Source organism: Enoplosus armatus, chromosome 4, assembly GCF_043641665.1.
Source record: "Enoplosus armatus isolate fEnoArm2 chromosome 4, fEnoArm2.hap1, whole genome shotgun sequence".
Classification (NCBI taxonomy): Eukaryota; Metazoa; Chordata; class Actinopteri; order Centrarchiformes; family Enoplosidae; genus Enoplosus; species Enoplosus armatus.
In genome coordinates, this window is record NC_092183.1 from 24,171,672 (window position 1) to 24,195,204 (window position 23,533).

The 23,533-nt window shown below is 42.4% G+C and overlaps 2 protein-coding genes across 4 annotated transcripts; one reads left to right on the top strand and one right to left on the bottom strand.

Moving 5' to 3' along the window:
- Nucleotides 1-267: 267 nt before the first annotated feature.
- Nucleotides 268-11,451, bottom strand: noxa1 (NADPH oxidase activator 1). Of its 2 annotated transcripts, XM_070904160.1 has the most exons (16): nt 11,342-11,451; nt 9,449-9,623; nt 8,793-8,875; nt 7,951-8,059; nt 6,623-6,757; nt 5,508-5,615; nt 4,732-4,791; nt 4,606-4,643; nt 4,371-4,509; nt 3,391-3,459; nt 2,955-3,042; nt 2,189-2,295; nt 1,485-1,645; nt 1,068-1,176; nt 702-825; nt 268-577 (listed from the first exon to the last, which is right to left on the bottom strand). In XM_070904160.1, exons 2-16 carry the CDS (start codon nt 9,620-9,622, stop codon nt 471-473), a joined length of 1,611 nt encoding a protein of 536 aa, XP_070760261.1. In that variant the 5' UTR covers nt 9,623; nt 11,342-11,451; the 3' UTR covers nt 268-470. The 2 variants fall into 2 exon arrangements, with proteins under 2 accessions (XP_070760261.1, XP_070760262.1); XM_070904161.1 differs by lacking the exon at nt 3,391-3,459.
- A 1,139-nt stretch (nt 11,452-12,590) lies between these two features.
- dpp7 (dipeptidyl-peptidase 7) lies at nt 12,591-22,097 on the top strand. 2 transcript variants are annotated; one of them, XM_070904118.1, is made up of 13 exons: nt 12,591-12,680; nt 13,831-13,957; nt 14,050-14,189; nt 15,449-15,612; nt 16,816-16,951; nt 17,127-17,208; nt 18,016-18,182; nt 18,924-18,984; nt 19,578-19,696; nt 20,518-20,674; nt 21,081-21,145; nt 21,227-21,297; nt 21,393-22,097. In XM_070904118.1, exons 1-13 carry the CDS (start codon nt 12,594-12,596, stop codon nt 21,502-21,504), a joined length of 1,488 nt encoding a protein of 495 aa, XP_070760219.1. In that variant the 5' UTR covers nt 12,591-12,593; the 3' UTR covers nt 21,505-22,097. The 2 variants fall into 2 exon arrangements, with proteins under 2 accessions (XP_070760219.1, XP_070760220.1); XM_070904119.1 differs by having other exon boundaries at nt 12,594-12,685; nt 13,836-13,957.
- Nucleotides 22,098-23,533: the final 1,436 nt, after the last annotated feature.

Here is a 23,533-nt window from a genome sequence, read left to right on the forward strand (position 1 = left end):
TCAATTGGATACCAACGTTATTAACGCCTCATGCACTTTAATATTGATTTGCATCCAGCAGCATGCGTCACCACGGGCGAGCTGTGTGAAGACATGGTGAGAGGCCGAACCATGAACCCAGCGTCAGTGGTCACCCACAGGATTTTTTAAGGGGCATTTTTAAGCCTGGGTCTCTCTCTCTCTCTCTCTCAGGACGAAAATCAAGCTGTTCCACTTGACCCTCCCCCTAGAGGGGAATTAGAGTGATACCAGGATAAAGAAAGCAGGAACAGTACAGCAGGTTTAATACAAACATATCCTTCAGTACCTTAGACATACTCTGAGCCACTATAGCAAAATCATGGTGATACCATATGAGAGAGAAAATATGTTTAAAGCCTGATAAAGTCAATACTGAGTGCGGGTGGTTGTTCTGAGGCTGTAAGCAGCCACCGTTTATTAAAGATGGCTGCGCAGTAACACATCTGCTTCTATAACTCCAGGCTCTGGGCGATGTCGGCGTTCTCCCTGTAGGCGAAGCAGCTGGGGAAGATGCCGATTTGTCCCGCGCAGTGTCCCTCCAGCCACTCCTCGTTAACTACAAGAGGGCAAGGGAGAGACGAGACGCAAAGAGGGCGAGGCGGCGTGAGAACCTTTCAAATGAAAGCGCACCGACGATTGATTCTGCGGACAAGTACGAGGTTGACCTGCAGGGGCCTCACCTTCACCCAGGATGTCGATGGTGTCTCCCTCGCTGAACTCCAGGTCCTCTGGGCCCTGAGCAGCATAGTCATATAGCGCCACCATCTGGTAGAGGATGGTACGGTTGGCCAGGGGATCTTCTGTCTGAAAGTATGAGGGAACATATTTATTAGCATGGCGTACCAATTGTGTTGTGCTGCGGGTGACTGCGATTGCGTGTGTTGAAGATGCAATAGTATATCTGGCTCTTCTCTGGTTCATGTAGTAGTACAGGTTTAATAATGGTAGGGGTGAAATCTGGTGGGTCGCAGTTGCCCCCTCCCACCTCTGCAACCGGCCTACTTCAAGCCCTGTTACAGTGTGCAGTTGCGAGTTTAAATCCTCACCTGGCACCAAAGGGTGGCTCTGCCGGCCTCGGCCACCTCCTGCACGGTGCGGACCGACTCCACCTCCCCGCCTAGAGGTATCAGCACCCGGGAGCCATGCTGCTTATGCCTGATGAGAGAGGGACATGGGGGGGGGGGGGGGGCTAAATGAGAAATTGCGAGCATCATGGGGGCCAACATGGGTAAGTAGAGGATAGAAAAAAATTTGAAAACTAGATTAATTGACTGGTCCTGTTTCTTGCTGCTTTCACGGACTCCTCTCATGCCTCAGAGTCCTACGTCTCAGATCGGACACTGGGCCCAGTCTCGGAGGGCGGAGTGGACGGTGGACGTTTTTTTTTTTTTTTTTTGAATGAAGCATCGCTCGTTGAAATCCAAGGAAACAGGAAAAAGTGGGTTGTGCAGGCTTGCAGTCACCTGAGGCGCAGATGAGACGCCGGCTGGCCCAGTTTCTGTGCGATTTGTTCCCTCAGTTCGTGGTACGGCGTGTCCAGGGGGACAGACACAGCCACGGTGTACGTGTAGTGGACCTTCACCACCACGGAGCCCGCCTCTGCGCCCTGAGCTTCACCAGGATGCTGGGGGAACAAGGAAGCAGAAATACATTTAAAGGGTTAGACTAGTTCTCTGTACGTGTGCTGTACATAATGATTAAACTAATTGTTAAAAGTGACTAAATGATGTGTCTCTGGCCGCTTTTCTTCGAGAAGCGACAGGTTTTCCTCATCGATTTGAACCTGAGTAACCTGGCGGCGGGGAGAAATTCTTACTTCACGGCAATTGTGGAACAGGAAGTCCATTAGTTATTTCACATAAGAATACTCTTTTTTTTTTTTCAGGTCACTGTGGCATACAGAGACACAAAAGAATATTTATATCCAAACCTCTGCCTCCCCTGAGCGTCATAGTGACTTAATTGGGACACATCAGCATTCCCCTCTGCTAAGCTTACAACCTTACAAAGCAGTTTCTCCACACAAGTCCACACGCTCCTTCTATATTTAGATCAGGGAGAAAGATAAGGAGAGTGTGTGTGTGTGTGTGTGTGTGTGTGTGTGTTTGTGTGTCATTAGCTGGATGCTCTCGCACATGAATCCGGCTTTCCAGAGGGGGCGCATTACCTGGTCAGCGGCTGCGTTGGCTGTGTACTTGGGGGGCACTGAGGCTGGCAGCGGTGCGTGCGTGGCAGTGGTGTAGGACGGAGGTGGAGTGTCTGAGGCGAAATGCACTGCAGGGAAAGCACAGCACAGCACAGGTACGGTGTCTGTTCCACGATGCAAAAAGACACAACACAACTGTGATTCTAAAGCAGACTACAACCCCCCCCCTCCTCCTTTAAATACCCTTTCCTAAAGCTGATTCAGCGCAAGTGGCGAGGGACAAAGATTCACGGCCTCACGTTGACTTCAGCTTGTGGCCGATTATCTGCATGTTACCGCTTTGCAAAGGCCACCGTTGCGCCCAAGACAACTGTAATTGGTTTAAAGAAATACAAACAAGCCAGAACACCCACCCACCCCCCCACGCAAAAAGGTAGATGGAGACGGAGAAGTTAATCAGTGAATAATGAGCAAAGATTCAGTTCTAACTAGGCTGGAACTGTCTCAGAACAGAAACTTCCTAAGAAATTATTAGGAAATTAGGGACCCATAAAATAACATTTTAGCAGACCTACAATCTGACATCTGTACTTTTCCTTTCAATGCAACAATGCCAGACAGTACACATAAAAAAATTATTACTCTGACCCTGGAATGATCTGTTAGAATAATAATAATAATAATAATAATAATAATAAGACGAATAACAAGTGCAGATCAAAGGAAAGAAGACGGAGAGAGGTCAAGGGGATTTTAGAGAAAGCGGAGAACCGTGGTGTATTTTTACCCCGAGGAGGAGGTGCGGGGCTGACCTGGGCCTTTGGGCGAGTGGGTGGCTTGAGTCCCGGTGGGAGAGGGATCCCGCTGGGAACTCTCTGCGGAAGGAGACGAGACAGGAAACTTGTATCTTTTGTTGAATGGAGCTGAGTGATCTTCTACCCTCTGACTATAGCAGGACATTCGCTTGTATTTTCCCTGACACAGCAGTTTTTGCTGCCTGGACTCGGAGGGGGGGGGGTCTAATTTTGAGCAATCTGCGAAGTGCTGCCATTAAAGCTCTATTTCTACATACAAAGAGACCGTTTCTGAAACATGTTGAAATATGTTGCCCAAAGCAATCCATCCATCCATTTTCTGTAACCGCTTATCCTTTGCAGGGTCGTGGGGGGGGCATGCAAACTCAAAGCCATGCAAGTGTATTATTATGCGGACTAATACATTACATTCTCCCTTTTCCCTTTGGACGGCTTGACGTCTGCAGATTCAAGCAGGGACATCGGCAGAAGTCCTCTCTGGGAAAACAAAGGGTTAAACATCAGACACTGAAACATAAAAGATGCTGACTCAGGAAGGGAAACCTATTGGCAATGACCTGATTTCATACTGCCATTTGATACGTTGTTTAAAAAATATACATAAAAATAAAAATGTGAATTATAGCCTTTAGACAAAGAAAAACTATTTTGATTAAAGTATGATAAAGGGATTTAGCATTGCTCACTTCTTTATTATGTGTTTGGCAGTGGCGAAGGCCTTGAAACACCATTTTGGGGACATGAAATGTACAATAAACATGACGGAACAGTAACATTAATTAATAAAATAAAGCAATTGCAATCTGAAAATGTCTGTTTTTTGGCGGTATGTCAAAAAGGTCTTTGGGGGTGGCCACCACACACATTATCCTAAACTATGATTGGCCATCTGGCCGGTCAGAGGTGGGACCATAGTTTTGCTGTTGCTGAAATTTTGCACAATTTAGTCAATATAATGTTTCGTCCACACAGGCTCATTGATTTTCATTTTGTTGCCTACTTTTTTGAAGGCACAATTTCTTTTTGAGGACGTAAAGTGTAAAATACAGAGGCTTTATTTTACATTTGGTTATTGGTTGGTCTATTTATCTTTTAAATTGAAATTTAAGACACAGAAATGTGAGAAAACTGTTGAAAAATGCTGATAATTAAAGTGGACATGAGTAGCAGAGACAGAAATGTTAAATTTATGTGTGTATACTTAATACCACCTCTGCATAAGTCAGTGCCCCACTTGAGCCACCCATGTGAATACCATTTCAATGTTTTAAGCTTGTTCTGCCCCCCCCCCCCCCATGTTGCCAAAAAGTGACTCAATGCAGCTTTAAAACTTCTAATCATATAAGCATCTTTGGATCATCATAGATTCAGCTTCTTTCTCCTCTCACCTGTCCGTCATATATGACAGTTGCCATCCCATCCCTGTCCTCCTCGCCGAATATAAACACCACGGCCCCTCCCGGCACGGTCAGCTGTCCCGGGCCCCGAGCCATGTAAGGGATCCGCATGCGCATGTATCGAGAATCCCTGACAGAGAGTGACGAGATCAGTCATGCGTCTACGAACGCTGTTTTACCAGAACGTGTCCATAATACTTGTGTATTTACTGGTGATGATACTCACTGAGCTCCGTCCACCTTGGGCTCATAGAAACCAGGTTTCTGTGGAGACGACGGAGTGAGAATCAGCAAAGGGAGTGACAGACAACAACATCTTTGGACATTGTGGACATTTGGACATCATTCTTACCTGCAGCCTCAGAGGTTCAAAGCCTCCAAAATCGTCATTGGGAATCATGGAGGAAATCACCTGCGAGGAGAGCATCGTGCATTGATACTGAATTCTACACACGTGACTTCAGATGTGGTTTCTTTTCCATGTCAAATATTGGTTAGTGTCTTATTTCAAAGGTAGCATATTTTGTTGAATGAACAGGTAACAAATAACCGATTTACGAAAGGTTGGGTAAGCATTACTACGGAGGGCCCAGTATTCATGTTACATGACGGTTCTGACCCATCATCAGGCCTTGCAGTGGGTATCAGGCTGTGCTCTACTGTGTATCTACTGAGGCGTCACCGTTCTCTAAACCTTAAACTGCCTTTAAATCCGACTTTCACCGTAGCAACGAGTAGACACTCGGCTGCTTGACCTTTATCTATGTTCTATCATTCTTAGGCTAACCTACATCAGCTGGCTTGATACTAGTTATATCAGAAAAGCCTTTCCACCACCAAATAAAAATGTAAATTTCTATGATATTTCTAGGTTTCCTTTGATTGTACATCACAGTGGTAGCCCTGGGGTAAACAACAACCAATTGACCTGGCCTGCTTTGGCTGGATTGGAATCCATGATCAAGCCCCTGCTACCACAACTTCCAAACGTGCTTCATAGTAGGTGTAAAGTAAAACATGATGTGACTTCCACTCTGAATTTGGCGCTATTATTTGTTGATCTCTTGGACTAATTCAAGCACCTCTACCGTACACCTCAGTGCAACGTTCACCCCGGGGACGCCCTACCTTTGCTTTGCCCAGGAAGTCTCTTTGCTGCAGCTGCTCCACGTCCTGTTTCCGAGGACGAAACACCACACCCTCAGGTACCAGGAGAGGATCCAGGACATCTTCCCTCTGTTGTTCAAGTCAAGAGTAAAGTGTTATAAAAGTGTATATGGTCAAAACATATTTCAAAATCATGAGAGGAGCAATGAATTTCCTTTTCAGCTCTGAGCTTTTGGGGCCAGCTTTGAATTGAAAAAAACTGTATTTTGCTTTGTGAAACAGTTGTTAAACAGTTTCATTGAACAACCACAGCCCAACCTTTTGCCGTGGAGAGCTGTAAAACTGAACTTATATCTTAATGACATGCTGAAATGGACCCTTTGATGTAATTTATGCTGAAACAGGTTGCTGGGGCTTAACACAGCTTAACATTTTTCAGGACCCTTTAAAAAATGTGAAACGATGACACTGAATCAAGCTTTAAGGTTCATTCGTGACGTTAGAGAAAAAATATGAACTGAAGGTCTACCTAGTAGATTTCCTTCAGAGCTATCAGCCACATCTTATGGCAAACGGATGGCACTTAAAGCTATTACTGAATTATACAGCTAATATTATTGAATTATAATTTTGGTTGAAATAACTCCTTTTGACCATTGCAAGTCACTAACAATAAGGTTCCACCTTCTGGATTGGACTGTGGATCAGAACGATTGGAACAACTCAATTCAATTAACACTGGGGTGAGCAGATAATACTGCCTCGTACCCCTCGACAGGTGGCGTGTGTGGAGGGGCACTCATGGGTTGTGGCTGTGGTCTTTTTTGACTCGCAAATGGGTTCACACACACCAGCATGGCCAAATGGCGCACAGCCAATATTTCAGCGTTTTCCAGGAAGTTAAAGTCGTAGAAGTTGAGGAACAGGCCAAACTTTCCTCACCTTGCAGAATCATCGTCATCTTTCTATACTTGTTAGGACATCAGGGATGGCAATGGTAGAAATGGAAACACACACACACACACACACACACACACACACACACACAACATAGACAGTGCAAGGACAATTGACTTTGAAAGTTTGTCTCCAAAGTCTGTCTCGTGTCCCCTGCTCTGAAAGTTGTTGACACTCACCAGGACGGCGTCCAAAGCCACCTCTATGTTTCCCCCTCGGCCTCCTCCTCTCTCCTGGGAGGCTGATTGCAGGACCTCCTTGGCCTGCTCCCACTGGCCCATCCGACAGTATACAGCTGCCGCATTGTATAACACCTAGAGGACGTATCACAGTTATACATATTCATATTATCTTTACTGCTGTGTGAAAAACCCGCTTATAGAAATCGTACCTAATCATTTACGGCAATGAGTAAAATCTGTACGGGGGCCAGTGCCAATGATTCCATAATGACTTGTCTTTCCAAACTCATCTTTCTGGGGTTTTAGAACAAAAACTCCCCATGCACTGAAGTTTTGAGACACTGGAGGATGGAGCTACAGTATCAGCAAGGACGTTTCTGCTCCAAAGACTGAAAAGCGGCATTACTGTTTGAGCATTCATCAGGGCGACACGTCTGAGGCATTAGATGCTCCTGTTGGAGCTGTGACTTAAACAACCAGAGACCTGTGCCAATTTCACAAGTTTTTTTTCCACCTTGAAGAATAACACTGTCAGAGGAATGTAGCAGGATGCATTATTTATCCCTTTTTTTTTCTGTCCTCGCATTGTGTCACAGAAATTGTCAGGGTGCCTTGGTAATTAATGATGGTTGTTGTGATGTGGGTCCTTTATGTATATATTTAAGTGCTCCAGCTCAGACTGTTCATTTGTCCTTTAATTCCTGAAATACTGTTCTGGGGAATTGCTTTCTTGTGACGGCAGCAAAACAGCTGCTTGTCACTTATGGAGGCATTCCAAGAGAAAGGGAAAGCTTGTCTGTCATTCCATTAAGGAACATTGTTTTGATTCTACAATCTGCAAACTATTGTTTTTTTTCGCCTTTGAGCCCCGACATTATCGTCATTATTACCATCGTCATGCTCCAATTCATTTCAGCCCATTGGATTCCCTCGACATCCATGTACATAAATGACCATCATATCAGAGGCGGGTGAGGCTGACTGTGTCTGCTGATGTGGTGTGAACCCTGGCTGGAACTGAGCCATAGTTCAGCCACCGCTGACTGGCTACAAGCACAGGTGCATTTGTCTGGGGGAAACTGGAGCACGTCTTATCTGTTCTGTGAGAAATATGCGAGGTTGCGCAACCTCCTCTTCGGGCCTCCATCAACGAGGCTTTGTTAGCTCCCAGGTGTGTGCGTGACATTTCAACCGTACTGGTGGGGCCTCGTGGGATTGGATTTCCCTTTTTTATTACATTGTATTGTGTCAGAAGAAGCATGCTGAAGGCTGGCGTTGGCCCTGTGTGAATGCAGGTGTGTGTGTGATGAGGCTGAATGTCAGACCTGCCAGCTGTAGAGTTTGAATCGCAGTCCCAGCTGTCTGTAGTCAATGACCATGTTTCCTCTCATGTGCTTCTGTGCCCAGATACAGTCCGACAGAGCCTCCTCCAACCTGGAGCGACAGCAATGCAAAAAAAAAAACAGGCAAAGAGACAGAGAGATGTATGGTAATGGATGAAAACGCAGCACCGTGGGCTGTGAAAGCTCTATACAGAAAACGAACGTGGTTTTTACAAGGGGTGTTATGAGTCAGACTGTTTCCTCATCTGGCACGGTAACTTCAGTGAGTCTCCTCTGGTTACCTGGCAACTTCAAAGCGATGATGAGAAGTCTCCAGAAAGCGGCTTGTTCTCGGGCAAGAAATAGTCCGACACATAAACCCCATGAAACCACGACGTGTCATTTTCACACTTCGGCTCTGTCCACAGGCGTTTGTTTGTTTCGTACAAAAGCCAGTCTAGCTGCTTCCCCCTGTTTCCAGTCTTTATGCTATAGGCTAGGCTGACAAGCTGCTGGCAGTAGCTTCACGTAAACAACACAAAATATGACTCATCTGACTTTCACCAAGAAGTCAAATAAGCACATTTCCCAAAATGTCAAACTATTTCTCCATGATCTATCCAATGAAGTCCTCAGACTTTCTGAAACAATCCCCCCCCCCCGGGACAGCAGCCACTGTGGTCACGAGTAGAAATTATAGGATGATTTCCCCTTAATTTCCCTGGATTTTCTATTGTCAGTTGTATTAAAGACGTCGCCATTGTCTGTGTCATTCTAAAACATGGCGTCACGGTAGTAAAGTTTGTCTTCGACGTAGCGTCGACTGCAGGTCTGCTGCCTCCTACCTGTCAATCTGCATCATCACTGCCGCTCTCTGGAAGAAGCCGACAGCAAGACGTTCATCCTTGGCAATGGTGTGGTCTAAAGCCTGGCCATTGCAGAGGGGGGGGGGGGACAAGTTCAGGTTGGACACAAACAGATGGAAGTACTACAATTTGCTTTTACATTCCAGTTGCAAGATGATCTATCTAACATTACCAACAAACACGACAGTAGTGGCTGTGAAGTCCCCTGAACATCCAAAAGGGGCATCATGAAGCTTGGATTTTTGGTTTACCTCTTGCTGACGCTTGCTTTGCCTTTTCAGCCTTTGAATTAATCAACAGGACTGCAGCTATGGACTATTCTGAGAAACAGTTGCTCTTCCAAGAATCCGTCAAGTCTGCAGCTGTAAATCTTGATAGGTTTTATATAAATTAACCAGATGTTCAGCAATAGTTTTCCAGAAGAGGTCAAATAGTCAATTGAAGTGGTCTTGCTGATAAACCAAAGAGCTATGGCAAGTTATGAATGACCTCTAACTGATCTATAAAGCACAAGTAAATGATTTATTAACCATTTATAAAGTATATAATAAGCCATGGCCTCTCATGTCTTAGAGTTTGAATCACTTCACAGTAGTGACTCCAAAAACCCCCATCATGCAACCCAACACACGGACCTTCAGGGCCAAGTCCAGCTTCCCAAGAGCCAGGTGAGCCGAGGCAGCGTTGAACAGAGTGCGAGACGTGGGCTCGCTGATCTCCTCAAGTTTGGCCAGGGCCCCCTGCCAGTCCCTCGCGTCCACCGCCTGCACCGCCTCATTCCACAACCGCAGTAACTCAGTGTAAAGCATCCTGGACGGCAGCGACGGGGGGGGGAGCAAAAATATAGGGCAACAGTCATAAATATACAACAGTGGAGGTTCTTTTTTGAGCGTTGTCCTAAACCGGGGAAGATGAAATGATTTTCATGTCTGGGCCCACGTTTATCAAAACCGGTAATGGTAACATTTTGGACTGAAGTGAAAGATAACGTTGAAAATCCTTCACTTTTACTCACAAACTTGAGAATAAAAACTATTTATCAAAGTCCTTACGTCCTCAAAATGCTCTCGAATTTAAGAGAGCCCCAAAGGTCTCTCAAGTTGTTTCAGAAACAGAGGTGAACACACACCTTCTGACATGTCTCACGTATAATTTGGATAGTTTGAGCCTATTCGTTTGCATTGGATTTGAACATTTGACCGGATGTTACGCTGCTTTTTTTTGTGCATCATGGAGGGTGCAAGCAACAAGAACACAGCCGCGCTGATTCCGTTTGTAGGCACTCTCCGTGCATCTTCATCCTCTGCACTCGTCACTGTGGCAGCGAATCCTCCTTATTGCTGTATATGATTTCCTGATGTACCTCTTTCCTGCTCCATATGTGTGTGTCATAAATGTAGATGTATCAGATGAGTTGGTAATCGGATAAGGGGATGTGAAGGATTTTACACAAATGAAATGAACTAAAAATGTAAATCACGTGTGTATGTGTAATGTATGCATTTCTTAACATGGTATATGTAAAAGTTGGCCAACCGTAAGTGTCATTTTTTGAGAGTTTTGACAAATATAGGTACCAAATCAGGCTGATAGACACACACACGATCTGATCACTATATGCAGCAATACACATCTATCAGAGCTTGTGTGTAGCAGATAGAATTGCTCAGAAAATCAGTATTCAGCATACATGACTTAAGTAAAAGTACCAGAATTAAAAAAAAGAAAAATCTCCAGTACCAGTAAAAGTCTTGCTTTCATAATCTTACTATAGTAAAAAAGTAAAATGAAAGTATTATTCAGAATAGTACCTAGTATTATTTCGTTATATTTCGTGTTGTTGAATTATTATTGATGGCGTATTAGCATGTAAGCAACATTTTAACATTACCGCTGGAGTTAATTCAGTAAGTGTATCTACTGTTGTAGTTTAATCATATAACCACGCATCGTATTTTATAAGGTGATTTTTTTGTGGATGAAACATTTAATTTGCAAATTACCTTGTGACTGTTGCTATCTAATAAACATAGTGGAATAGAAAGTAAAATGGGTTAGGGTTAGGGTTAAGAGAGAGTTAGCGATGGAGGGGAATAAGGTTATAAATTAAGTATGAATTGAAAAATGAAACAGCTTGACAAATGGTGGAAAAAAAAATCCCTCAAAGAAAGGAGGTAAGTGAGAGATGAGAGGGAGATTGGATGGACGGAGGAGGGGGGTAAGGTAGAGTGAAGGATATGTAGGATGGAGACAAATGCATACACAAATTCCTACGCCAGAGCTTACCTGTTAACTATCTAGAATGAATGAAAATTCAGAAAGAAGAATACATAAATATTTTTTAAAAAATGAAAAAGAAAAGAGAAACTGTTACTGATGTTAATCAGTAACATTCAGCTCAATTTGTCGGGAATACTTCCTTGTACCTTACCCAGCGTCTGTCTGCGCATGTTGCTCAGCTCCGTTCATACAAGCTGAGCAGTTTATTGGAGAAGACTCCAAAAATCCTCTACATTTAGACTGCTTACCTTTGTCTCCTGAATGAGAGTTCAGTCTCTGCCTGCCTCGGCGCCTGCTGCCTTCCTCACTGTGCCAACAGGGAAGTGAGAGGAGGCGAAACAGGCCCACTCGGGAGTCTCCACCCTGCTGCTACAAGGAAGTCTTCCACATTCCCTAGATAGGAGCCACACAGGTGGAATTCACCAGCCAATGTGGCACGTACGTATGACAATTACAACATACATGAGTCACACAGGATAGAATTAAACCCGTTTGACCTTATAACCCCATGAGGAAAGATTCTATCTCGTGTACTGGTTTGGAACGTGATTTTCTTGTTTGATGCTTGGGATTTGCTGCAATCATACACATAAACATGTCACTTAAACTGTAAATCACAGAAAATTTGAGAAAACTGTCCCGAATTTCTGACACTCTTGTCGTCCTGTGTGGTAACCTCCCCACTACATTGCTGTTTTTTTGATATTATATAAATATTAACACACTGTAGGAAGCTGTAGTTACTCTCTTAGGTTTACGTGATAGAGTTGCTGAAGTTTTGAATGAGATCTATTCGGAGTGACATTTGACCTCACCATGCAAGATAGAAGGAAGTCAAGAGGGAAAACTACTCTAACTTTCCAGAAGTCACAGTCGTTCATACTTAGCCTGCTGGGTCAACCTGCTGCACAGGTTGTGTTGTTAATGTACAGTACTACAACCCCCGTGTGGCCCCACCCAAACTCCCAGGATAATTGCAGTACAGCCTGACAACCAGTGGTGGAGGGGGTTTTCAAAATTCTTATCCAAGTAAAAGCAGCAGTACAACAAAGTAAAAAGTAAAACAAGTAAAAGTCCTGCATTCAAACACACACACACACACACACACACACACACATATATATATATACTGTATATATATATATATATATATATATATATATATATATATATATATTATCTTTATACTATGTATACATAAAATGTACATATCTAGAGCTGTCAATTAGGCCTAAATATAGTAAGAGTCCAGTGTTTGCCTCTGAAAAGTTGTGAAATACAGTATATGTCCTTGTGTGGCATTCTCAGTACATTATATTGTAGTATTTTTGTATTTTCACCTCTCTGCTGTATTATTTCAACAGCTTAGCATACTAAAAAACCAGAATGCTAGATTTTTCCGAGACGCACTTAAACGCAGCATTGGTCACAGCACAAGTCATGTGACTCGTGCGAAAAGGCAGTATTGCAGTGTTGTTTTTGCGACGTTAGCTTTGGAACATGAGTAGGATATTAGCTTTCCTCGCGGTAACGGTATCCTTGTTTCCTGCTGAGCCGCTGCACGGTCTGCCACACAGCTATTTTCAGGTAACGTTTTTTAGTTTTCAATGTTCGTCGGGGTTTGTTTTTCTTTGTTTTTGTTTTTCTGGTAACTTAACCCCTGTTCTGCTTTGGAGAAAACGCCATTCAAATTCATTCATCAAAAGTCATTGTCGGTTCAGTGGTAACACGCGTGACAAAAAGTGACTTGAAACTCTCCACACATTTCTCATATTCGGCGTGAAAGTGACCAACGGAGCGATACTTTTAGTTTATTTAAATAAACCTTGTGAAAATGTGTTGTATGTTTGAAGTGGGTGCAAGGGTGAACCCCATGTGAACGTGTATGTGTTAGTAATGTAAATACTGTTTAAATGGTGCGTCAGGTGAAAGCCGGGTGTTTAACGCGCGACCCTGTTAACTGGCGACTTTCAGCCGAATGCGTCAGGTGTTGTCGTAGTTACGAGGACGCGTGACGCTAGCTGTCCTCGTAAAAGCCTCTTGGTTTAGTTTTTTCATCAAAACACGCCGAGTGTTGTTTGAGGGAAACGTGTCGCATGCTAACACGCGGTCGCGTTTTGAACGTTGCTTGTCGTTTAAAGGATTTGTTGAAAACAGAAAGTCGCCAGTTAGCAGGGTCACCCGTTAAACCGAAACACCGAATCGAACAACGGAGATTTCGCTTTAAACACAGGACTTAAAGTGCGTTCTGTCATTGTATGTGTGTTTTCTAATTAGAAGGTATTAATACATTTCCAGTTTTTTTTTTGAATAGTTTGATTTGACGTTATTATGATTGTGTGTGCGCATGCGCCGACCGTGCATGCAGCCTGTTACAGTCGCTCTCGTTTTGTTTCTTTTTCATACTTTTTCTCCTTATTTTTATATTTAACTCAGAACTTTTTTTAAGTACTGACTTTTATTTTGTATTTCTTATTTTTATATTTCGTACATACTTTAGCTCTAAATTTATGCTACTTTCTAATCTTGAATGGGAGCACCAGTACTGTACAATTTCGCCCCCGTGGATCAATAAAGTATTTCAGATTCTGATTCTGATGATACGTCCCTGCACTTCCAGTGAGAATGCAATTCAAGACAGCAAATTAAATTCCTGCTTTCCTCTCCATTTTCAAGCTCTGCTGTGTCAATTTCAGTAATAATGTATGCTGTACAGTTGCATTCATTTTTTTTATAGTCAAGAAAACATCATGGGCTCCAGGCAGAGCCGGAGTTCACAGAGAAGTACTTCAGTCAGACTCTGGACCACTTCAACTTCAATAGCATGGGGAACGGGACATTCAGTCAACGTTACCTGATCACAGGTGAGACCAGTCCCCCGTTTTTAAATGTAGAACGTATGAGCAAATGACTCATTGTTGTTCTATTTTTTTTTCTCCCCCCTCTCCTTTTTTAGATAAATACTGGAAGACGGGCTCTGGTCCTATTTTCTTCTACACTGGCAACGAGGGAGACATCTGGGAGTTTGCGATCAACTCTGGATTCATCACTGAGTTAGCCGCCCAGCAGAGAGCCTTGGTCATATTTGCTGAACATGTGAGGAGACAGTGGGCGCAAATCATGAAATAGAGCAGCTAAATGTGAACGGCATTTGTCGAAGCGATTGTTGACCGAACAAAGGCCAGTAGAATTTGCAGATCATGTGACATAGGGAAATGGGAAATGCATGGTTAAAGTTTGACTCATACTGTCAGCTGATTGTCACTCACTTTTTTTTTTTCCAATGCAGTTTGGCCACTTGAACAAGAAAACCAACCACTATTACCAAATCTAGTCAGCTGGTTGAGCTGTGAAAATACAAATAATTGTGTGGCTTTTAGGGAATCTCTATTTTCTTTATACTTTATACTTACTATATACTTAAAATAGTGGCCTTAAAATGTATATATTACGATTTATCATTTTTTTTCATACAGGTGTATATCAAGCATTCTAATGATACTGTAAAATAACGTATATAAAGAGAAAAGTAACCAGAAAACAGATAACACATGGGGGGGAAAACCTGTAGGATTCATCCTCAAATGTATGTAATGTAAAATATTAGAGGGAAAGAAGAGATAAGGTATTTATAAGATAACAGCACAGAACAATAAACTGCACAATGAACCTAAATAGTGAACGTAATACCTGCAGGAAGTTTGTGTAAAACTAGCAGTTTGTATAAAGTTTTGAAGAGACTATTTCCTGTGGATGTTGCAATGTATCAAACGATCCTTATACTAGTAGGAACACAATTCTACGTCCGTATTATGATTCTCCTTTAATTTCACCATCATACATACGTTTTAATAGTCCAAGAAGCCTGGCTTTATGTTAAGTAAATACAGATATAAACTTACATTTTCCTCAGAGAAATTAATTAAATGAATGTATATTATATTCTATAAATATAAAAATTCTTCCACCCTTAAAATCAAGAGGGCTCACAACCCTGCCATGGAGCTTTGGCGACCCCTGATGGGGGGGTCTGGACCCCCAGGTTGGGAACCAGTGCTTTAGACACAACACACAACACTTTACATTTGAAAAGTTTTGAGTTCTTTTGTTAAATAAAAAAAAAATGTTTATTGTTTATTTCTGAAAGAAAGGTAAAACATTTATTTTGGTGAACTTGGTCTTAAATTTAGTTTGAGAGTTGAGTTGAGAAGATTTTTTTTTTTTTTTTAAGAATGAAACCTTTTGCATTTTTAAGAATTGCATGATGTCCTTCACTGGAGCTTTGACACTTCCTGCATTTGTTTTGAACGTCTTATCAAGCGTGAAACACCTTCGTCCTCCTCTCCCTCTCATAGAGGTACTATGGCAGATCGCGGCCGTTCGGCAAAGACTCCTTCGACATCCCTCAGATTGGCCTGCTGACAGTGGAGCAGGCCCTCGCAGACTATGCTGTCATGATCACTGAGCTGAAACAGCAGCTGGCAGCCACAGACTGTCCCGTCATCGTGTTCGGTGGCAGGTAGGATCCACATGGCCGACGCTATCTTAGTGTTGTTGAGCTCCTCAGAAGTTTTTATATCTTCTATAACTGATGAGTCCCACACTGATTGTTTACTTGACTTGTGTGACTTTCCTTTTGGGAAAAAATTATCTCCTCATAAGTAATAAACTTGATTTTTAGTTTCAAATCTCCCTCACTAATGTGGAATCAAATTTTACACATAAACCAAAGGAAATCACTTTGGTAAGTGACTGGTTTCTTCATGGTGCACATATGAATTTTAAATGCACAATCAGGAAGTGATGCTTGATGTACTGTATTGGAAACCGCCTACTATACTTGTATAATGTAGCATGTAGTATGCAGTATGTAAAAAACACTGACTTTCGTAAGGCAGGGCCATATTACCTGCATGATTATTACTTCTGCTTTCCAAACCGGAAACTGGCTATGCCTGGCCGGGCATACTGCAAAACAAATCAGTTTGACTGTTGAAAAACTGTGAAAAACAGTATGTACAGCATACTGCATTTGTTGGTAGTATGTCGTAGGCAGTTCCGAATACAGCCTCAGTGTCCAGTTATTAGGTCCACCTGGCTAAAATGCAGTCCAACAGTCCTGCAGTAAATTCTGCCTTCATGAAGGTTCTAATGTCCAGTTTTTGTGGAGAGGTGTTGGTTCAACTTGATAGTCATTTTGCCTTAATCACCTGTAGATTTTGCACACATCATAGTGTAACGTGATCCCACACAAGCCAAACTTGTAACTGCAGCTATTCTGAAATGTTCAATGTACCATAATCCTTCAAACACATCCACGTTGAATTGAGAAAATAAACGGATATCCGCATTTGAATGCAGAATCTGTAGGCTTTTTATTAGCCTTTTAAAAATGTAGCTGGATTCAAATCATTGTCGCACGATAGCCGATGGGTTCGAGATTGAATAAGAGCTGCGGTGTCATATTTCAGAAGGTGATGTGAGCCGTTTTTGTACTTGTGCTTTCACAGTTATGAAGTATGAAATGGCTCACGGACAAGTTTTTTTTTTTATTCAGATATCGGATTATAGTTGGGCAAATTGGCGCTAGCCCAGTTATTCCTCAATTCATCTTAATCCAGACCTGACACAAGACTAAAATAAAAACAAGAGATACAAATTCTCAGTATTATTTGCTCACCCTGGAGTATTTCCTGTTTGGCTGTCTCATCTTTTCCTGCAGTTATGGTGGAATGCTGTCGGTCTATATGAGACTCAAGTATCCCAACATTGTGGCCGGAGCTCTGGCTGCCAGCGCCCCCATACTGTCCACTGCTGGGCTGGGAGACTCCAGGCAGTTTTTCAGAGATGTTACAGCAGTAAGTGTGTGGATGATCTTCTCCTTGTTGTCACCCACCTTGTGATTCAAACAGACGAACCTAATCTAAAAAAGCTTTGCCCTAAAACTGTTAGAGCTGAAACACTTAAGTGTATTGAATTGGTATGTTTATAGCAAGTTTACACACACGTGCATGCATGGTTTCTCTTTGAAAGGATTTTGAGAGTGTTGCCCCTGAATGCAGAGATGCTGTGAGAGGAGCTTTCCATCAGCTGAAAGAATTAGCTGAACTACAAGGTAAATCTAATGTTCTTCCTGAAGAGAAGATGGCCTTAATTTTATGTATGAATGAATAGAAATATGGGGACTGTGTTGTGTTGCTAAGCCTAAAAAAAAAACAAATATTGATGTTTGTTTAATGTCAAGAACTTCTCCCGACCTTGGAGACCTGTTTTAAAGGGGACCTCTAATGCGCATTTCCAGCTCTATATTTTCATTTTGTGATTCCACTAGAGCAGCTTTGCATGATTGACAGTTCAAAAAAGTCCTGGTTAATCTCCTCCTGGCCCTTCATGCAGCCCCTCAGTTCACCCTCTGTCTGAAACAAGCTGTTTGAGCTCCTGTCTCTTTAAGGCCCCCCTCCCTAAAAGCCCACTTTCTTCTGATTGGCCGGCCAAAGTTCCGGAAATCTTTGGAAGAATTTACAAAGGCAAACTGTAAACCTTAAATGTTACTAAGCAACGCTGACTTAAACATAAACATCTGGTCTGTGCCTGGAGCATAGATACCATATAAGGACATCTGGGCCTGTCTGACATCAGATAGACACGGCGGTTAAAAAAAACTGAAACGGAGCGTTCAGAGCAGTGTGAAGCCTGAGCTGTTGGCTCACAGGGATTACTTTTACATACGTTTACCTCATTATTTGGCAACTTTGGCAACGTTTAGTATGAATATCCGACACTTTAACATTATATATATATATGAAAATAAGGAAAAGCATAATAGGTCCTCTTTAAGGCTGGAAGGAAATGAATAGAATTACCATGGAGATGTAGTAACTCAGAATAAGGAATGTAAGCCCATTATTGTTGATGTTACCAGATTACAGTCGCATCCAGTCAGAGTTCTCCCTGTGTAAGCCTCCATCATCTGCTCAGGACATCCACCAACTGAATGGCCTGCTGAGGAACGCCTTCACTCTGATGGCCATGCTGGATTACCCCTACAGCACTCACTTCATGGGCAAAATGCCCGCCAACCCTGTCAAGGTACACAGTCTGAGGGAGGATGTACAGATGTATTTTTTTTTTTTTGTATTTACTGCAAATTAGTATTCTAAAATGCCATGCACGAGTGAGCAAAAATCACATGCACTGAAGTTATTCTGAAAACGGAACAGAAACCTATCGATTCTGTACTTTCTATAATCAGCCAGCCCAACTTGTACAACATGCAAACAAAACTAGCAGTTTCCGTTGAACAGTTGTGGACCTCAAATAGGGGCTACACGTTTGCAGCTACATCAACCAAGTAAAATAGTCCCATCGATGAATCGCCCAGATGTGTATCAGCATATATCAATATTGATGAGCTATTTGCAGATATATTAGTATAAGTAACAAGAAATATCTGTATAGAAATATTGATATTGTTACTGCCCCCCCCCCCCCTTCAAAGTTAATGTTATTATCCAGGGTGGGAAAATGGGTCCTGTATGGGTAACTGTAGTACATAGTGATACTGTCAGTTCAACAAGGAGAAATACACTTTACATGAAGATGCAAATAAAAGCATTTTAAAGTAGTTCTGAAATAACAAATGGAAATGAAATAAATGAATGACAAAGAAAAAGATATTACATACATAGGAATAAAACCGTAAATATCTAACATAAATATAAGTGTATCCATGGGTATCAACGAACAGATGTGTTCCAGATATGTTTTAACTAGAGACCGAAGTTTGACAGTGACGGTGATGTATCACATGACTTGTCTGTCTTTTTTCAGGTGGCCTGTGAAACCATGCTGAGTGGATCTGACCTGCTCACCAACCTCAGGAACACTGCAGGTAAAGGAAATAGACACTGAAACGTTGCAAGCAGTTTAGAATTAGAAAATCAGACACAAAATGAGGAACCGTTTCTCCCGATGGAGGCCAGCACTTTGCGTGGGCAGCTCAGCCAGCTCACACGTGTGTGTGTGTGAATGAGGCCTAATCCGTAAAGCGCTTTGGGAACCGTGAAGGTTGAAAGGCGCTATATAAGTGAAGTCCATTTAACATTCACCCATGCCCACACTGATGGCAGAAATTAAGTTAATCTCTTTGAGCGAAGCAGTCGTTGGCAGTGAAGTTCTTGTTCTCATCCGACAACGCTCAACAGCTGGACAAATGTACAAAAGGAAATCGCACGAGTAAATTAGAAAAAGAGAATCTAAGTCAAAAACATACATTGTGCAAAATGTAAAATAGAAAAATAGAATAAAACTGAATAGAAATATAATACTGAGGTTGTGCAGTAATGATACTGATACTGTATCTACCTGATCTCCATCACAGCTGATTGACACATAAGACACTTCCATATCAAGACATTTCAGTAACCTCGATTCGAAGTCTGTAACTCCTGTCAGTGGTTGATGGTGCACGATCCTATCCTGCAGGGATTGTGTACAACTCTACGGGGGAGCTGGCCTGTTTTGACCTGTACAATCTGTATTTGGAGTGTGCTGATCCCACCGGCTGTGGACTGGGCTTTGACAGCCTGGCCTGGGACTACCAGGTACTCCCAACAGCCACCGACACATAGCACAGCATGCAGTATTTTCATGTAATCTGATCCAAATGGCAGTAAATGACACTTTCGGGTTGGTATCAGTCAACTGAAGACTTGTTGGGGGGGGGGGGGTGTTGGATTTGTCAGTTGATACCATAGACTGTACATAAAGATGGCCGACGCGTCTCCACTTCCTCCCACTGTACAAAAATGAAGCCAAACTCTCTGGTGACGTCATTTGGAGCCACAGTCTGCGCAGTGGTGATCGGGGGGGGGGGGGGGGGAGCCACGGTCGCAGAGGAAAAATTTATTTGACATGTACTTTGATTTTTTTTTAGTTTGGCCCATGTTCCATCTGCTGACATGGGGCTTATGACCTATACTGCAGTCAGCCACCAGGGGGCGCTCAAGACGTTTAGGCTTCACTTTCAGGAAACCATCATGTTGTCCATCTTTATATACAGTCTATGGTTGATAGCAGTACCAATAGTCTTGGTACAAATACAGGTAGACATGTACTGGATATGTACAATATACATTTTATACATATTATACTGTATAATTACCCTGTATAAGCTCTCCATGAGCCACCTCACACCTCCCTTTTGGTGTCTTCTGAACAGGAAACCTACAACTTCCGTACAGGGGATAGTTTCATTTTGACTTGATGATGTTCTGCCTGGATGAAAGAGATGAATGTCCACAGACATTTTGTAATGGAGTGACTGAAAATGGACAAATTATACACCGTTATCCATTAGAACGGAAAGGTTTTGCTATGTAAAAGACTTAAATAACACTCCCCCCTACTTCTGTTCCGGTTGCAGGCGTGCACAGAGATCGACCTGTGCTACGAGAGCAACAACGTGACTGACATGTTTCCCCCTATGGCCTTCACCGAGAGGGACCGCGAGCTGTACTGCTCCAAACGCTGGGCCGTGGTTCCACGACCAGACTGGCTCAAAACTCAGTTCTGGGGTGACGGTGAGCACCAAATACTAGTAGACACTCCAGCAATGGGAGTCCCCTTTTGAATGCCTCACCGTGAATCTCAGTTTTAGAGCCAATCATGGTCCAGTATGCAACTCACACCAGTGTGATACTTGAAGCCTCCAGGTCACAGGCACTGAGAATGCACCTATTAGTGAAGTAGGAGACATCTTGTGTCCAGCAGTTTAAAACTTTTAAATGAACATGATAATATGTTTAGATTCATAGATTCTGGATTTTTCAGTGAGGGTCAATAAATAGATATAATTTAAGAAAACATAAACCAGATCATGGAGGCACTCTGTGGTGAGTTTTTGTTATTAGCATTTCATATTTTAAAATCCCACATCTTCACCAGTGTTGTTGTTTCTAATGAGCTCCCACCCCCCCTTGTGTTCAGCTCTCTCCACAGCCAGCAACATTATTTTCTCCAATGGAGATCTGGACCCATGGGCTAATGGAGGGGTAAGAGATGAAACCAAGCAAGTGCACGTCAGTGAACCGTGAAGTCGCCACTTTCAGTCAGTCAGCTCTCTTCTGTTTTAGGTGCGCAAGTCCTTGAGCTCATCACTTATAGCCATCAACATATCTGGAGGAGCCCATCATCTGGATCTGAGGTACAGCAAGCTGACCCCTGGAGAGTCATCCGAAACTAAACAGAGCAAAAATCGAGTCTGACATTTCCCCCGTTGTTGTTTTGTTTTTAACGCAGAGGGACTAATGATGCTGATCCAGTGTCAGTAATCAGCGCCAGGAAGACAGAAGCAGACCTCATCGCACAGTGGGTGAAGATGGAGAGGGCCAGATTAAGGAAGTTCACTTAAAAAGCACAGGTTCTGAGTTTTGCATCGCTCTTCATCACGTTTCCAAATTCTACATCAGCACTAGCACAGAAAACGGGGGGAAAAAAATGCCCGAAATGATTTTGTGAAGTCTTAAGTTCATTTTTTGTCAGTTCTACAGTGTATACCTAAGTCAAAACACAAGACCATGTCAAATCATCAGTTGCAGCGTGAGGAAACTTACCACCTCCCACTCCTCATGGAGTCAGTCCAAATACAGTTCACTATTGCTTCCACAATGTGGCTAAAAAAAAAAAGATCCAGATGAATACAGGCGATGCAATGTGACTGGAATGTTATTTCAGGGTTATGAGTAAAAAAAAAGAAAAAAGCTGTAAAATGACATTTATTCACAATACGACAGACGTCAAGTGTGATTGGTTACTGCTCTTTACAGATCAATTCCTTCATTTGAACTGTACCCTCCTTGCAAGCTTACATTTGCGAGATACTTTCCACCTCTCACTAAAAATGCAAAGGGAGGAAATGGCTCCATTGACCTCGCTGTAAAGTCGCTGCAGACCTGCTTTGTTTCATGAGTCAATCATCCACACAAATGTTCTGTTTCTGTTAAATAAAATCTCTTTAATTTCTACTTCTTTTTTTTTTTGTACAAAATTAAAGCCGATCCAGCATTTATTATACACCAGGGGACAACAATACATTTTGTATGTTTGAGAAAGTTTGAAATAATAAAAAAAAAAAAACAACAAAAACACATCACACTTTAGACTGATGCAGGACACGTTGGGTTCGACACACAAGACAAAAACTACAGCGTTTGTAAGGAGGGTCTTTGAAAAAATGTTATTTACAGGTTTCTGATTTTCCAGCAGAGTTTCTGGTCTGTCAAAACCTCCAGCACAGTAGAGTTGAAGATACTACCCCCCCCAAAGATACTAGTTTGTAAGTATCAAAACACAGGTGTAGTCAGCTTGCAATCAGTTTCAATGGATGCTAATGGTGACAAGTTTTGTCAATCGAACCTTCGGCCCAACCTTCGAACCTCAAAACCTGCGCATGTCGTCATACTTTGGCAAAACACTGAGCGTACATTTGGATTGTGGAGAAGGTGATCGTGCTACATGAGGGGTTTGGAGTATTTCTGTTACAACCACAAGAGCAGACTGTTTTAACATGTTCATCTATGACAGCATATGGAAATCAAATAGGCCGCATTGCACAAATATGATACAAAATGGCAGTGTGTGTGTGTGTGTGTTCACACAGTGACAAACTTCTAATTCAGTACCCATTAGTCAATAGGAGCCCAGTAAAAGGATGACTAATAACCAGCTGTTCCAAGATGGGGCACCAGGCTCTAAATGGAGGTTCAAGTCTTTCCACTCTGGCAAAAGTACACTTGTGCGTACATTCTGGCGGCGCCACTGTGGATGAACTTAATGATAACCGATTGTTGAGACTTGTCAAATCTGGTTTGCAAATAATGAAAGTCTGAGCGAGCAGCCTCCTGTTAAAATAAAGTCTGCTCGGTGGCTCCAACTAAAAATAGAATAGTCATCAATGGCTTTAGTCTAAAAATATTAGCATCAGTCTTCAAAAACCCACCCTGGTGAAATTGTTATAAAAAGCACTGAAAATATCTCCTTTTGTTTAAAGTTCTTTCCTGAAAGAGGTGGCTTTGAAGAAATGGCTTGTCATCGTTAAAACCCCCATACAAAAAAAAAAAAAAAAAATCAAATCAAACACCAGGGTTCATTGGATTTTTCAGCATCTCTTTGGCTCAGGAATTATGCTGAAATACATCCAGGGTGGGATCACACACAGTGATCCGACCTTGTAGGCAGGATTTAAATACACACACTGGTAGAGATTAGCATTACTGAGGGACTTCTGGAAAAATATCAATCCTAATTTTCATTGTTCTACTGTAAAAAATTGTCCTATCTGCAGTAAATCACAATGACCATATACAGTAACAAATGTATGCACATGTACAAAAAAAAAAAATTATAGCTTGAATGGATAGAAATGGACTAACAGTTGTCTT